At 43.2% G+C, this 15149-nt stretch overlaps 1 protein-coding gene across 2 annotated transcripts in view; it reads left to right on the top strand.

Moving 5' to 3' along the window:
• TTC21A (tetratricopeptide repeat domain 21A) overlaps nucleotides 1-15149 on the top strand; it is a 391729-nt gene that overhangs the window by 321015 nt on the left and 55565 nt on the right. For both annotated transcript variants that reach the window (XM_069211078.1, XM_069211079.1), the window contains one exon: nucleotides 5505-5729. In XM_069211078.1, coding sequence (XP_069067179.1) covers nucleotides 5505-5729 — 225 coding nt within the window. The remainder of the gene's footprint in view (nucleotides 1-5504; nucleotides 5730-15149) is intronic.

Genomic DNA, 15149 nt, shown 5'->3' with positions numbered 1-15149 from the left:
AGGACGAAGGTCAGTGGATCTACTAGAGAGATCTGTGTGTAACCACAAAGTCACATACAGTATCATTGAGGTCAAAGCCATTTATCTTTTAATGGATCATTAAAATGAGTGCAGTTTATTCTGATGGATATTTCTGGTCCTCACTTGCAAACTCCCCCTCCATAGGCCTCCCCCACTCTTCGGTGCCAGATTCAATTTGGAAACTCTTGCAATAGCTGTTCAGCACCAACAGGTGGTGTCATCTGGCATTGGCCATTAATCTGGGTCTCGTTTGGAAGGGATATCATAAAGCCACATAAGGTACTATCCTATACACTAAATTCAGTATCTTTTTCTGTGCAGTTTGACACAGTTCCAAAGCTCCTTGGTTTGCACAAAATTTTAAATGTCTAAAGGTTTTGGTAGAATTCCTAAGGGCCATGACGCTCTCTGAGATCTCAGGCTACAAATGCTGCTCTTCCTATCAAAACAGATATTGATCTCAGATACCGTTCGATTCTGTCTTTGATCATTAGGCTCCAAGCAAGACTGGCATTTTAGAGAAGCAGTCATTATACACTTCAAAGCATTCAAGGAGAGGGAAGCTATACTTTTTATACTGCGGCACCACACTTGTTTGGACTGTTTTCACTCCAGATTGTCTTCCACAAGCAAGTAATCAAGGAAGGAGTACTCCAAGGAGAAACCCTGCCCCAAAAAGCACAAGAAGCACTAAAAACTCAAATTGCCGCCCCCTTCAATGTTGTGTATGCTTTAAGGAGTTGTCTCAGTGCGAGTGGTGGTGTTTCCAAATCCTGTCCTAGAGAAATTGTGCTAAGAATTTCCAGTGTTGTTGGCTGATCCTAAGCTGATGATGTCTTTTACTTTGGCTATGCTTCATACCTTCTCTCATTCCTGTCTTCCTCTGGCCCTCCTTATGAACCCACAGAGCCTTTGACTCCTTTGACTGAGCTTTTTCAGCTGCTGCAGCCTCAAAGCCGGTTACCTCTAATCAGAGTCGCCTCAGATCCAACCCACCTCAAAGGCACCCTATGCTGCTTTATTAAAGGGCTCACTCAGTGTTCTGGTACGGATGCTTTTTTCAGGTCCGTGCTCTAGGCCAAAGGCAATGCACTAAATTAGAATTCTCCTTTCTTTAAGGTACTGAATATCTTGTTTAAATCAAGGCAGAAAGTCCAGTCTCTTAGGATGCTCCTTTGTGAACCTCTTCTATGCTTTCAATAGTTTGCAAGGATGGATAAGATTTTTAGCTCTGATACCGTCTAGATTCCCTCTATAGTTCCTCACACTGATGATGATGAGGATGTCAGTGATACAAACAATTGCCTCCCTACATAGAACACTAATAATGGCCTTTATGTTGTATTGCAGACCGCCTGTGGGTGGATACCTCTATTGAGATAGATAAACTGTTGTGCTGATCCTCCATCCAAGGTGGTTCTTTCTTTTTTAGTAAGTGATCCGTAATGGGGCTGAAGTCCTGAAATCTTCACATATCGTGACCAAGACAAAGTCTAAAATACTGACAGAAAGTCTTCATCTTTCCTCTTTCTCCTCAGGGCACAGCTGTTTTTTAATGATGCTTGGTTGGACTTAGTTCTTGCTGCCTGTGATGCTTCTTCCTTTGTTCCTATGGTCAGTCACCAGGAGGTCATGCACCATTGACCAGCACTGAAGGTTCTGAAATATATTTGTGCTCACCCTTTATCCGAGAGTGTACTGGAGAAGGCATTTACTACTATGCAAAATTACAACCTTTTAGCCCCACCTCCCAATCTGGAGTAAAATCACATTGATAAAATCAAAAAGAAGCGTTATTATTTATCCCTGAATCTCTCCTTGCATTCCTGAACTATAATGTGCTTGGTGGGGCACAGCTCAAATGCACTTTCGTAGCAGGTGCAACGGATGATGGGCCCCTGATCATAGCTGGGACCTCTTTGTTCAACTGGTAAATATGGTGAAGATGCTGTGAAGGACATAATTCATTCTGGTATGGACATGACCAATTCCATGACGAGGCCTATGGGTGCATCCATCACGACTGCCGACGTAGCTAAATGCATTCTACTGAGTTTTGTAGTAAGGTCCTGGCAAAACTGATAGCCTCTCAGGGGCTCCATACTCCTTATAGAGAAGGCCAGGCCTTTGTGCAAGCACATTTTGGGGGGAGTAGGTCTCATTTTGCAAATGCTGGTGGACATTACATCCCACCATTAGGCCACTGAAATATTGAAAAATGGTTATACCCTTCTCTTGCAGGAGACTTCACCCCAAATATCACCTGTGTCTTCTGTCATGTCAGCCAATCATGCTATTATTTTTCACAAAGAAGTGCTGTCTCTCTTGAGAAAGTGGGCCATAGAGCTGGCCCCTAGTGTGGAAAAAGAACTGCTGTTTTTTGGTTCTCAAAAACATGGGGCCTTCGGCCCACTTGGATCTTTGTATTCTATACATTTTCCTCCTCAAGCAAAAGTTCAAGGTGCTCTCCCCTGCTCAATGCCGATTGGCTTTGGAATCAGAGGATTGGATTGCAGCACATATTAGGTATCTTACGATCACAAAGGAAGTGCCTGTATTTTGTGATGGGACAGGATCTGCAGTTATGGCTGAATTAGAACCATGTGACTTATGGTAAACCATGTTTTCTACTGCCAGAAGTTGTCACATTATGATCAATGGCTTTTCCTTTGGTTTAGGTGTCCTCTGGAGGCTATAAAGATTAAAAACCTCTGGTCTTTTTCATAACAGTGGTGCCACTTCAATCTGCTCAAGTTGTGGGTGATTCACTAGTCCTCGTGGTTGGCCGGTTCAGATCCTCATGAACAACACAACCTCAATGTGGAATGTCAACAAGCAGAGCAGGGGGGTATTTTTACAAGTGCTGAAATTATGACACTGGCCTGAGACGTACAGTGTTATGCTGTTCCTAAATCATCTGGCAAGATCTCTGAACATGCCCCAGCTGGACCTAAATGCCACTTAGGAAAGCGTGCACTGCCTGCTGTTCTGCACTCTACCATTTATACTGGTTGGGGCTCGCAGGGAATTCATTATGCGTGCATGCGGGCTGCAACCTGCTCTTGTCGTTTCCTCTTAATTCCTCATGACAAAGTTGAGGCAGGTTGGTACACAAGCAATCCTGATTGTGATGGGCTGGTACCAGAGTGTTTGGTGTTTGGATCTGTTCTGCACTGTTTGTCCTACTCTTCCATTTAGGAAAGACCTTTCATAAGCAGAGGGAAAATTACGTTTTTTAATTTTACGGAGCGTCCCCCATTATGATGGGAAATTTAATGAGACAATTTAAATGCCTCTGACCAGCCCATGGAAGTTGTAGACTTCATCCTAGCAGTTTGTCATTGTTCTCCAAAAATGTATATTCCTACGGCTGTTCATGTTGGTGACATGGTGTGCCGGAGCAAAAGTAAACCCACAGAAGACACAGTTGTCTGATATTTTGTGGTATTTACTTTCCTTGGTCTGGCAATTATTTGCTTTTGCTATGCTCAAAGGCTAAATGTGGGCTTTGTTAGCTTTTCTTTCTTTATCATATCATCCTTCCTTGTTCAGATCATCTGTTGTGACCCTGATTATGAAGCGTCTGCCCCAGATTTTCTTAGAGCCAGTGGAGTTCCTCCGTGGGAGCGGAGGAGCATCCCCCCACATTGCTGTGCATAAAACATAAAAATAAAATGATTTTATTACCATTTTATTTTTGATGCATTCTGCCAGCAAATGGTGCGATATCAGGGTGAGGCCTGTGCGTCACCACTGCCTATGATTGGCAGCAGTGAGGAGTGGCCACTTAAGTTCGAATTTCACATGTTTGTTTAGCCGGCTACCTTGCTACGGCAAAATGACATGCACAATTCAAACCTCTCCTACCCGGCTGTCTTGGACAGCCAGGTTGGAGAGCAGGCACAGGCAGACAGTGCCTTTTGGAGCGTGGAGCCGGCCAGCTCCAGCCAATCAAGATGCTTTTTGCAAGCTGCTTAACAGCATCAAAGCAGCATCTTGATATTATAAGGGAGTTTGCTGTAGGCTTTGTGCTCGGAGGATGTGCTGCAGAGCCTCAAGTAAGGTAAGTGATTTTTTAAATATTTAAATTGGTGTGCATGTTATGTTTGTTTTTTTTGTGTGTGTTTTGAGCCCCTCCAATGTAATTTGTCACCAACCGCCACTGCTTAGAGGCATCTTATATTGAAGATAGTCATCCATTTTACTGTTAGCTCTGCTCACCATGATAGCAAGCTGCAGGCTCTTTCTGTTCATCATCCATGTTCCTGATTCTTCTCGGACAAGCTGGTGGCTCGAACAAGAGTCTAGTTTTTGCTAAAGGTAGTTTCAGCAGTTCATGTCTTGCAGTCCTCTACCTTTCCAGTTTTCTGCCCCCCTGCAATGTCATGTTACTGATGAGGAAAGGCTTTGTGCATTGGGCCCTCGTCAGGCTCTGAGCTTCTTTATTGATAGATTGGAGACCACTGTGTTTTTGATCAGTTGATTCTTGGCTTTGCTGATACCAAGATGGACATGGCCCACAGAGAATGATTTGCCAACGGATTGTCCAATGCAATAATCTGCTAGGCGCTTGCCACGAAGGGGCTCCTTCTGTCAATCTCATCTCCGCCTCTGAGAGTGTGGATCAATGAACTGATGTTAGGGAGGATATGTGTCCTAGAAGCTAGAGCTGGCGAATTTGGAACTGGGCGATCTCGGTTTGAATCCGTGTTTCTGCACTTCGAGCAACATTATGTCATTTTTCGGCAAATCACTTAATCCCCGATGCCTAAAAAATGTAATAGCCACTTGAAGTACACAGTCTTGTAGTTTGTCTCTGTTCCCCAGAGTAATGTACAGGGCTGTGTTGCTTCCTAGCTATGTATGCATTATATAAATCTCAATAGATACATACCTACATGTCAGTGAGTAGGGCAACATCTTATATGGTTGTATGATTTCACATCCAAAGTTGACTGGAGCCACAAAGTAACACCTTTTGGCACATAGGATTATGGTTAGAGTTTCCAGGCCCAGTCTGGCACCTCCCCCGGGGAGGGGGGGAATGGACTGAGGGGGGATGTTGGCAGTTGAGGAATCTGCAGCTAGGATACCCACCAGTTAGATCATTATGGAAGATAAGTAACAATTATCTTGGTGCTGGTGTTATCTTTTGTTATGTTACTTGCATTCCTAAGGTCTTGTGGGTTGTGTGCAAATACATTGCTCTTGTGGTGGCTGTCGTTCTAAATATTTGTGTTTCTGAATCCCTTAAACAACTAATGATTAGTCAACAAGCACACAACTCTTGTCACACAAAGGGCTTCAGTATTGCTTGCATACTCAACAACTATCTTTAATTTCAGACGGTGATTAACAACAAGCCTATTTAATATAACCAGGGGTTTCAGCAGGCAACGATCAGCTGATGATCTGTGAACCTTGTTGATACCTGTCCTGTTGATTCTTATTTGCTTTATTCCTATTTCAATATGTTTTACTAGAAAGAAAACGTTGATGCTATTTTGGCAATAGCGCAGTGCTGCATGCTCCTGAAGCAGACTCCGCGGGCCAGAAATCAACTGAAGCGGCTCTCCAAAGTGAGTTGGTCCTTGATGGATGCCGAGGTCCTGGAGAAGAGCTGGCTTTTGTTATCTGACATCTACATCAAGTCAGCAAAATATGACATTGCCACTGAGCTACTGAAACGTTGCGTACAGTACAATAAGGTCAGTGTTGGTGAATAATAATTTTTCTGTTTTATCACTTGTTACTAGTATCCTTCATGTAGAATCAGTAAGTCAGGAACTGGTTGTGAAGTACTTCTGTGAGTACACTGCACCTAAACAAGCATTTGCAATTCAATAGGTCTCGCATTTGCGAGAGTTAGAGCTATTGGCGTTGTAAATGCACAACTGGACTTTTGTTGCCACATAAATTGGTCGTCCCTGCCACATAATTTGCTGCTCTCTGCCACATAATTCTAGTGGCCTCGCATATAACTAAAGCACTTTAATTTACCTTCTTCCTCCATCTGCAGCAAAAAATGAAAATATTGCCATTTAGCATCCAAATTTATATCTCCCACGCTAAGTAGAATAGAATGCCACTTTCACCACCCCACCATCAGAGTTGCTGGCTAACAGAAAAGCTGCGAAAGTCGAAGAGTAGAAATATTAACAAGTGATCATGTAGATTACATATTCAATATTGCAGTTCAAGTGTGTTCTTATCTCCAAAAGGTTTCTCAATGCCTGTTGACCTCTTTTGTGGTCATTGTAAATGGAGAGATCTGTATGCTGTTTGTTCACAGGTTTGAGTCATCATAAATATTTTAAAGGGTTAACATGTATGTCATTTGTTTTTTCGCCTTTTATCACTGTTTACTCTCTTCCTCTTCCTTTCTACTTTTTCGTCCTTTCTGTCTCTTGTGCCGAGTTAAATTCTAATTATTAAAATTAGGTCTGGACCTGAAAAATGAGTGCCGATTCCCTGAACTTTGATAGTAGCTAATCACAGTAAGGCAGAATGTGTTGTTTTGGGATCAGGAATCCCTTGTCTGAAATGCTGGAAAGATGCTGCTAGACAATTCATGCACTAGCATTTGGGAGAGGAGGGTCACATAAACTCAAGAAGTTCCTTCAAGGGCATGCGCCTGCTAGTCAACACAGTGGTACCAGCACTGGACTCGGCATCAACAGGCAGACTGCAGGTTTTAGAGTCCTAGCTCTCACCTCCAAGAGTGAGTGGTTGAATGAATGAATGAAAATACTTGCAAAGAGCCACCGACAAACCCCAGTGCCTAGAGCAGTGAAGTGCACTTCTGAAAACATTTTTATGCACTGGTTCAGAAACAAGCACCTAATACCCGCGCAAGACAGGTAAATTCTGAAAATTGACAATGCTCTCATAGTTTTCGAAGCATTGAACGTTGCCTGACGAAAATGCACATGGTCTGCGTTGAGGAAAACAAAAAGGCGATTGGTGGAATGCTTGAATTAACTTCAACCACTGGTAATTATTCAGGGCTGCATTCTAGTCCATAGTTTTACAGTTTGCTATGTGATGGAGTTCTGCGTTTCGGTGTTTGGTATTTGAAATTCATCGGACCCAGGAATTTTCTGAACTGAATGCAAATTCTGAAAAAAAGTTCCCTAGTCTTATAGAAAACCCATTTTGTGGCAAGCACAGCGTCAACTAATTATCTGCCTTCTCCCAAACGAACTTCAGTCAGGCCACGCCTCCCTGACATTCATTAGCATATGTTCTTCCAATTGCTGCCTTTATCCCTGATAAAGAGGTGAACAGTAATCTTCTTGAAACGGATAGACTTTCATCAAACAGCTGTGAAAAAAATCACAACTCTAAGAGCTGTGAGCATCCCAAAGGGGAAAAAGCACTATACAAATACCAATAAAATATATAAAAATTCCTGAGATTTGCTGAAGGCTGTGGCCATAGTCCTAGTTGGTGATTGTGAATATGCACACCAGCACAATCCACATGTCTTGAAACTCCTGAATCAAATGATGGGGTATTATTTGCAATATTTAATTTCCATTGCTTGTAGCTATTCCATGCTGAGAACTATACTCAGACACACCTCTAAAAGAAATGTCAGTTTTCAGAAAAAAAGAAAATCATTCTAGTCTGAACATGTTAACAGCTGTCCTCTACCACTCTTGCAATCAATAGCCCAGAAGTTGGGAAAATCAAACTCTCAGTACTTTAGTCTCAGGACTTGTTTTCCCAACACTGTAGATTTTGCACCTTTCAGAATAGTTTTAGTGCATCTGATTGTCAGACTGCAGTAGTGACCACCCTTCCACCGGAGGAAGTTGCCAACCAAACAAGACAAATGAATAATGGCTTCACTTTGTCTCATCTCAGTCACTCCTAGAAAAACACATTTCACAGTGGAGGAGGAGCTCCTTGCATAAACCTCCCTTTTTAAGGAAATACGAGGGGTGTACAACGAGTCTTCACTCGCGACTTATGCTGACATATTGAAGAATAGTAATAAAACATAAAACCAGCAATATTTTGAGTAAGGATGTAACACATAAAACCAGCAATATTTTGAGTAAGGATGTTGCCTAATATCCAGAGCTGCCAACTTTGGACCTGGGGAGCGGGGTTTGAGTCTTGGCATCAATTGTGCCTAAAAATGAAAAAGAAAGAAATACATTACAACTGAAACAATGAAATTGAAACAAAATGACAATTTCAGAATGCCTAAAAATGAACTCCCATTGGATGAAGTGAAAGTAAAACGACATGTACAAGGAGAGACAGGAAACAATTAAAAAAAGAGTTTCTCCTGAACAACTAGTAAACACTGAAAGTGTAAGGAAACTGTACTTGGCCGGTGCTCTTCAGCCAATAACAGAAGTGATGTATCGGCTGTGAGAACCAGCTAGGAGGCAGCAAAGAAGAGCGACGATGCAGTCAACCTATGATAAGCTGCAAGCTGGATCAAAGGCCTTTTACTGAATACAGCAGGTCTTGCAGACAGTGCATGCGCGCTGCCTAGTCTTGACCTAAAATATGAAATTGTCTTCATTATGTAGTAAGTGTCCAAATCAGCACTGAAGTGGTTCCTTCAAAATTGTTCATTATGATGAATGTGAAATTAACCTCATCAGGGCGTGCCTGAGAGGAGCTTTTCCTACCTTTTGGCTTGCTGTTATTTCTTGATCTTGATTCACTGCCAACAAAACACAATGCATGATGCGTGTATCAGCGATTCATCAGATAAGGATTTTCCAACCCTTCCTCAGCCTATAGGTCAGAGGGGTTGGAAAGTCTCTGAATGTGAAGAAAATCTGTTATTCAAGCAAAAATGTGACTCTTGCATGGCATTCTGCCTACAAATAAGTGGGTGATACATATGCAGCTCACCACCCTGGACTCCCTTAGCATCTAGGTTTCAGAAATATATGGGATTGGTAGGTTTTCTTGGGTCCGGATTGACCATTAGCCAAAATATCGCAGCTGCCCACATCCACAGAAGTATTAAAATTCCACCCAAAAATCTTGATAGCTCCATGATTCATTTTGAGTCCTTTCCTCTTGAGGGTGATAGGCACACTCATGCAAGTGGAGTACCGTTGTTATTGGAAAAAGAGTGGAAATGCTTGATGGAAGGGCTTTTGTCAATCCCTTCACATCTCAAAGCAATATCTCTCAAAAATGTGCAGACAATTAGTTATTTTAGTCAAGGTTAGATGTTTGGAGAGCATTATAGGTAAGAAAATGTGGTGAGATCCTCATCAGCCACAGAATCTTGTACCCCCTCGAGGTCTAGTTTTCAGAAGTGTCTAGGCTGGAAGGTTTTTAACAGTGCCAACTGGCCCTGATCCCAAATACTGAAGCTACCCACTTTTCCAGAGAGATGGAAATTCCACAGAAAATTGTTAATGCATCCACACTGCATTTTGAGCCTTTCCTGATATGGGTGAAAGGCTCACCAACACAAGTTATTTTGGGCGGAATGCTGGATGGCAGAGCTTTTGTTGATTCTCACAGATTCCAGAAATTTCCCTCCAAAATGTGAGGAAAATCTATTTTTTAAGCAAAGTTCAAATTATGTTGAGCATTCTCATGAAAGAAAGATGGAGTCCGTGAAAGATGCATGACTCTGCACTCCCCTGGGTTCCATGTTTTCAGAAATATCAGGGATAGGTGGGTTACGCTGGGTGCCGTTCACCCACACCAAATACCACTACTACCCTCATCCTTAGAAAATGTTAAATTCGAAGGACGAATCTTGATGTCTCTATGTTGCATATTGAGACGTCTCCTTTGGCATGTGAATGGGCTAACCACACATGCGGGCCACAATTTTTAGAAGGAAATATGTGGGAACACAGAATAGTAGAAATGTGTTATTATCACTTGATTTTTCCATTATTGGGTTTCAAATATATGTCAGGTACAAGTTAGAACACAGTTGCAAAATACACTCTGAATCACATGACATTACAGTTAACCCTAGACGAAGAGTCGTAAAAATGGCCACTCATCCAAAAGTCAGATATTTGGACAAAATTAAAAAATGCGTAAAGCTTTCCTTAATACCCATTTTTCATTAATGAGATTTTACCTTATGAACTGATGCATGGTTGGTACATAGAAATAACCATTGTAATCTGTAGCTTTGTTGATGGCTCTACGTTTTGCTTGTTTTGGGTCAAACAACAAACTCTATATATCCTTGCAACCAGAAGGACCTGACGCACATAACGTATATTACGTTAGTAAATTGGCCATCCCAGCAAGAAATTACAGCTGGAAAGATTGTCATCTATTGCTGTGTTTTTTCTTTCTTACTTTCATTAGTTTTTGATGTCAACAGTTAGTCTCTTTGGCAAAGCCTTGAGCAGTCTACACAAATACCTCCTTGCTGTAATGAGAATTGTCTCAACTTTTCAGAAATGTACAGTTTTCTGTTTATTTATTGAAAAATTAGCATAACATACAAAGTAAACAAAACAGTTCCCACAATGCATACATCTTTACACATGTTTGAGCAAAACGAGTGTGCGCAACCCTATGAATCAGAAATAAGAGGCAACACATACACAACAGTGGCAGATTCCACTTGTCTTGTGATTGTGCCTGTCTGTACAGTTTTGTCACTGGTTGCTGGCTCCTGCAGTGTCAGATTTTGCACTTCCCCTGCTCAGCTTGGAAACGTTTAAGTGCCACTGAAACTCCAGATGTATTTTGAGGGGAATTTAATTGGCTTAAGGGCCCAGTCCTCTTCCAGTTTCTCCTGGCAGTAAGACATGACCTTCAATCAGCAGCTTTTACGTGGGAAGGCACTTCACCTGCAACGCATTGCCACTCTCCCCTCATCCGGTAGCACCATTGTAGCTGTGAGTTTACGAGTGTCATCTGGAATATCCCTGATATAGCCCAACAGGGTGACCAGTGGCGTTCCTGGTACCGTATAATAGCTCACTTCCTCTATTCAATCAAAGACACAGGTCCAGAACTCTGCTACTTTGGCACACCCAGAAGTGCAGGCAATCAGCATCAGTTGTACAATCCAATGGGTGTACGATATAATCAATTTAAGTATTTAATGTAAATTAGTTGCACTTGGTAGTTAGGAGAACGTATGGCCATCTGGACAGCAGCAAAAACGCCGCCACTCCTCAGTCAAAACGTCTCCCAGGTCTGCCATTTTTCTAGCTCTCTGGTTTTAATCGTAGGGGCCTTGTCCTACATATTTGAGTACAATCAGACACTGCGCAGGAGACGGAGTAGGAATACGTCAAGCGGTGCACAGTCTTTACGAGCCTGAAAGTCTTGCAGACTAACAACCATGCCAGCAGGATAGAAGTCTCCCATCACCTCCAGCCCCATTCCGTTGAGCTGCTGCTGAACGGACCTGCCCATCTCATGGGAGGCGACATTGGATGGCTAGACAGCCTTAGGCTAGCGGAATAAAGACAGTCCAACCGGGCCCTGCAACAGAGACAGTCCCAGGCCCGGACAGTACAGACAGTGTCAATCTCGTCCCTAGGGGGTATTGGCATGGCACATACCACCGCAGTCAAGAGGCATGGGTCAGCATTATCCGCCTGTACTGCAATATTTGGGCAAGTACGGCATGGGATGAACCCAATAGTACACAAATTGAGTCTGCACGCAGTAGAAATACAGTTCTATATCAGACACACAAAGTCCTACCTGTTCGAATAGTAGGGTTAGCACCTACCAGGCCAGTCCTGGCTGTCTACCAGCCCACGCCATGAGAGTCAAGATAGATCTGACGTGGTCAAAAAAGGTCCTCATAAATTTGGGCCATGTCACCACTAATCCATATGCCCAAGTACTGAACAGTCGTGTCAGCCCACTTTATTGGGGACTCTGCTGGGAATCATGTTGTGGTCTCATTCAGAGAAAAGATCACCAAATTGGACCAGTTAATAGTGATCCCAGTAAGAGCAGCAATTTTCAGGAACTCACATACTATAGGCACAAGGTTTAGTACAGGGTCATTCATATAAATGGTCTCATCATCTGTGTTCATGGATACCAGAAGGCTTTGAGACACAAACTTTAGACCACGTTTGGCTGATGTTACCGCAGCTGAGTTGCAAGTGGCTCCATGACAATGGCATATAAAATCAGGGATAGCGGGCACCCTTATCAAGTGCTTGTACTGATTGTGAAGTTGGGAGAAAGCTCACTATTGACCCGGAGCCTAGCAGTAGGTAATTTATACAACCACTTGTTCCACTGAAGGAATTAATTGCTAAAGCCTATATGCTGGAACAATGCAAAAAGAAAAGGCCACTCCAGTGACTCCAAAGCCTTTGTAGCATCAAGAAACACTGCTATCGCCAATATCTGCAGTATTTATTGTGTGGATGTTGTTGGCAGTGGAACGTCCCGGAATGAAGCCCAACTAATCAGAGCGAACAATATCCTGGAGGAGAGGAAGTGTCTTAGTAGTAAGACGTTTGCCAGTATTTTATTACATAAGATTACCATAGGTAGAGTTCTGTACCAGTCACACAGTTGGGCTACTTATTGGGCTTTAGGATGGTTACTATTAAGGTTGCCTGAACAGAGGGAGGCAGGAGCCCAGTGCTCATGTCTTCCTTATGCATTGTGTGCAGATGCAGAGCTAGATCCTCAGCACATTCCTGGTCATGAGTTGAATTATATATTCTTCAGCAAATCGACATCAAGGTGTTGCCTATGAGCGTTGTCTAACCAAAGTAGTTGGATGAAGTCGAAATACTCAGTGAGTCTGTAAGGGCACACTTTAACCGAAGATCTTTAATGAATTGTGTAAAACCTGCACATTGTAGTTTAGTAAGGCTCTTCCTCAGTATGCATTAACTCTGTAATGTACGAGGTGCTCTATTGTTTCTTAAGCAATACAGCAAGAGTCTTGCTAGACCACATTTGCCAAAGCATGTAGCAGTGCGTTCTTTGTGAAGAAATCAGGTTTTCCTCTCAGGAGCTTCTTCATATTGAGATAGTTTGTTGAGGAACTGTGTAAGATATTCTACCTCTCCTGTGTTAGTGTATCAGAGTTCAAGGTCCCGGAGTTCTTGCTTCAACAGCTTCAGATGTATTCACAAGTCCAGAAGGACTGCTGATTGCTCAGACAAGCTGACACCTTTGATGTAGACCATAAATTCCCCCCCCCCCCAGAGCTTCCCAGGAGCTTCACTGATCCAACATTGTGAATAAAGAACTCCATAATGGCATCCTAATCTCACCATTAAAATAGGGGATCTCTAAGATCATTCCAGGAGTGGGGGGTATATCCAAGTGAAGGCATGGTTCACTGTGCCATTAAGCAAAGGTATGAAAAAAACTGGAATGAGATCAGATAGCATTCACAGTAAATGCACCACACCTTTAGTCTGCGCGCCAATATCAGTTGTTACCAACCAGTAGTCTATACGCAGAAAAGCATCCCAGAAAGTGGTTACACATGTGCCTTCAGTTGCCAGGGAATGCCCAATAATACAGAATGTAATTGCATAGCAGCGTTGGAATTTGGCCTCCAAGTGCACTGGTACTTATTTAAGTCTGGCTGTTTCACTACATTAAACCACCCCTTCCATATAACTGTTGAGTGGCCTAAGCTAACAATTATGGTTCATATAGTGAAGACGAGATCCGGGTAGTCAACATTGAAGCCATACACATGCAATAGTGAACCTTTTGTCTATGGGAACGACAGGAATGACAACATTTTTCCTTTCTTTGCCACAGAATGAGCTCAGAGTTTGACACTGCACTCCTCTTTTAATTACCACAGCAACCCTCGTGCATAGACAGAGTTCATTGACACATATGCTTCCCCAGTGCACCGTTCTGAAGTCGTCATTCTGAGCTTTGAGTCTGCAAGGACTCTCTCCTTGCACAGGAGCTGCTCATTGCATGTCATGGTCCAGCCAGTCATCATGTTTATCAATTCCATTGCGCATACAGTCTTGCCAATTGTAATTGTGTTGACCTTAGAATGATTGTTCTAAGGCTATTCTGCATGTCAGTGAGTAGTTTTTTAAAAAAAATCTATGTCCTCAGCTGAGTCAGTCTGGCATCTATCAGGGGAGCGCCCATCACTAGCATCCTTCCTAACTGATCTTGAGGGGAGCTTCTTGTCAAACGTCAACTTGGCTTGATCCTTGCCCGTTATCCCCATCGTAAAGGATGCTGTGAGAGCAAGGCACCCTAGGCAGTGTCAGATATGTCAGTGCCCTAATATCACCTACACAACTTCAAGGCTTCCAGAGGCCCCGAACATCCCCAGATCTCCTGTGGGCACAAGCAGGCCTGAGGGCAGTACTCCAAGGTCAAGGTTCTCCACTCGCACTCTCTCTGGCAGTCAAAGTACACAGTGCAGCCAGATATCAGTCACACGGCCAGCTCATCACATAGGTATAGCAGGTCCATGCCTGCAATATGAAAACCTTCACGGAACTCCTCACAGCCCAGCAATCAGGCAAATTATTAGGAGAAGCCCTTCCTGTCTTTCACACATGTGGGCTCCCCCTTGATGTTTGCTCACTCCCAGACTGTCATCAAGGCTGTGACCAGCCTGCTCACAAACAGATCTGCTCTCAGCAGTTGCGAGCGGCCCTTTGAGGTACTTCCCCAGCTCACCTTGCAGGCCAGGTGCAGGATGCACAGGCTGTTCTAGAGCTTACCTCGGTTGCATGGGGTGCAGCACCCAGGGTGGGTTTCAGACACCTCTCCAGTGGGCCGTCACTCGCCCACGCACCTGGGATTTGACCACTGCACAACCACAGTCCTCCTCCGTGATAGGCTGCTGTTGCCATACTTGCAAACAGCACTCGGGAGCAGCTCACAGCATAATCTGTTGGATTGTGCACCGGGTTGGTAGAGCCTCACAACGTGGTAGCCACCTTGCAGCCCTGCTCTCTGGTGCCCCCCACAGTATTCTGCGTTTACCCGGTTTTATACCCATTTGCCACACAAACTACAAGTATGTAGAAACCTCAAAAATAGGAAATGTTGATCACCACTTAGAAAATTGCAAACATTTTAGTGACACATTCTCTTATTTTAAATAACAAACTCAGTGACCTAAGTACAGCAAGCCTTTTATTGATGACATTTTTAGCAAAGAAAATACATTGCTGAATAAC

The sequence above is a fragment of the Pleurodeles waltl genome, chromosome 10 (genome assembly GCF_031143425.1).
Source record: "Pleurodeles waltl isolate 20211129_DDA chromosome 10, aPleWal1.hap1.20221129, whole genome shotgun sequence".
Classification (NCBI taxonomy): Eukaryota; Metazoa; Chordata; class Amphibia; order Caudata; family Salamandridae; genus Pleurodeles; species Pleurodeles waltl.
This window is presented reverse-complemented; position numbering and strand designations above follow the sequence as displayed.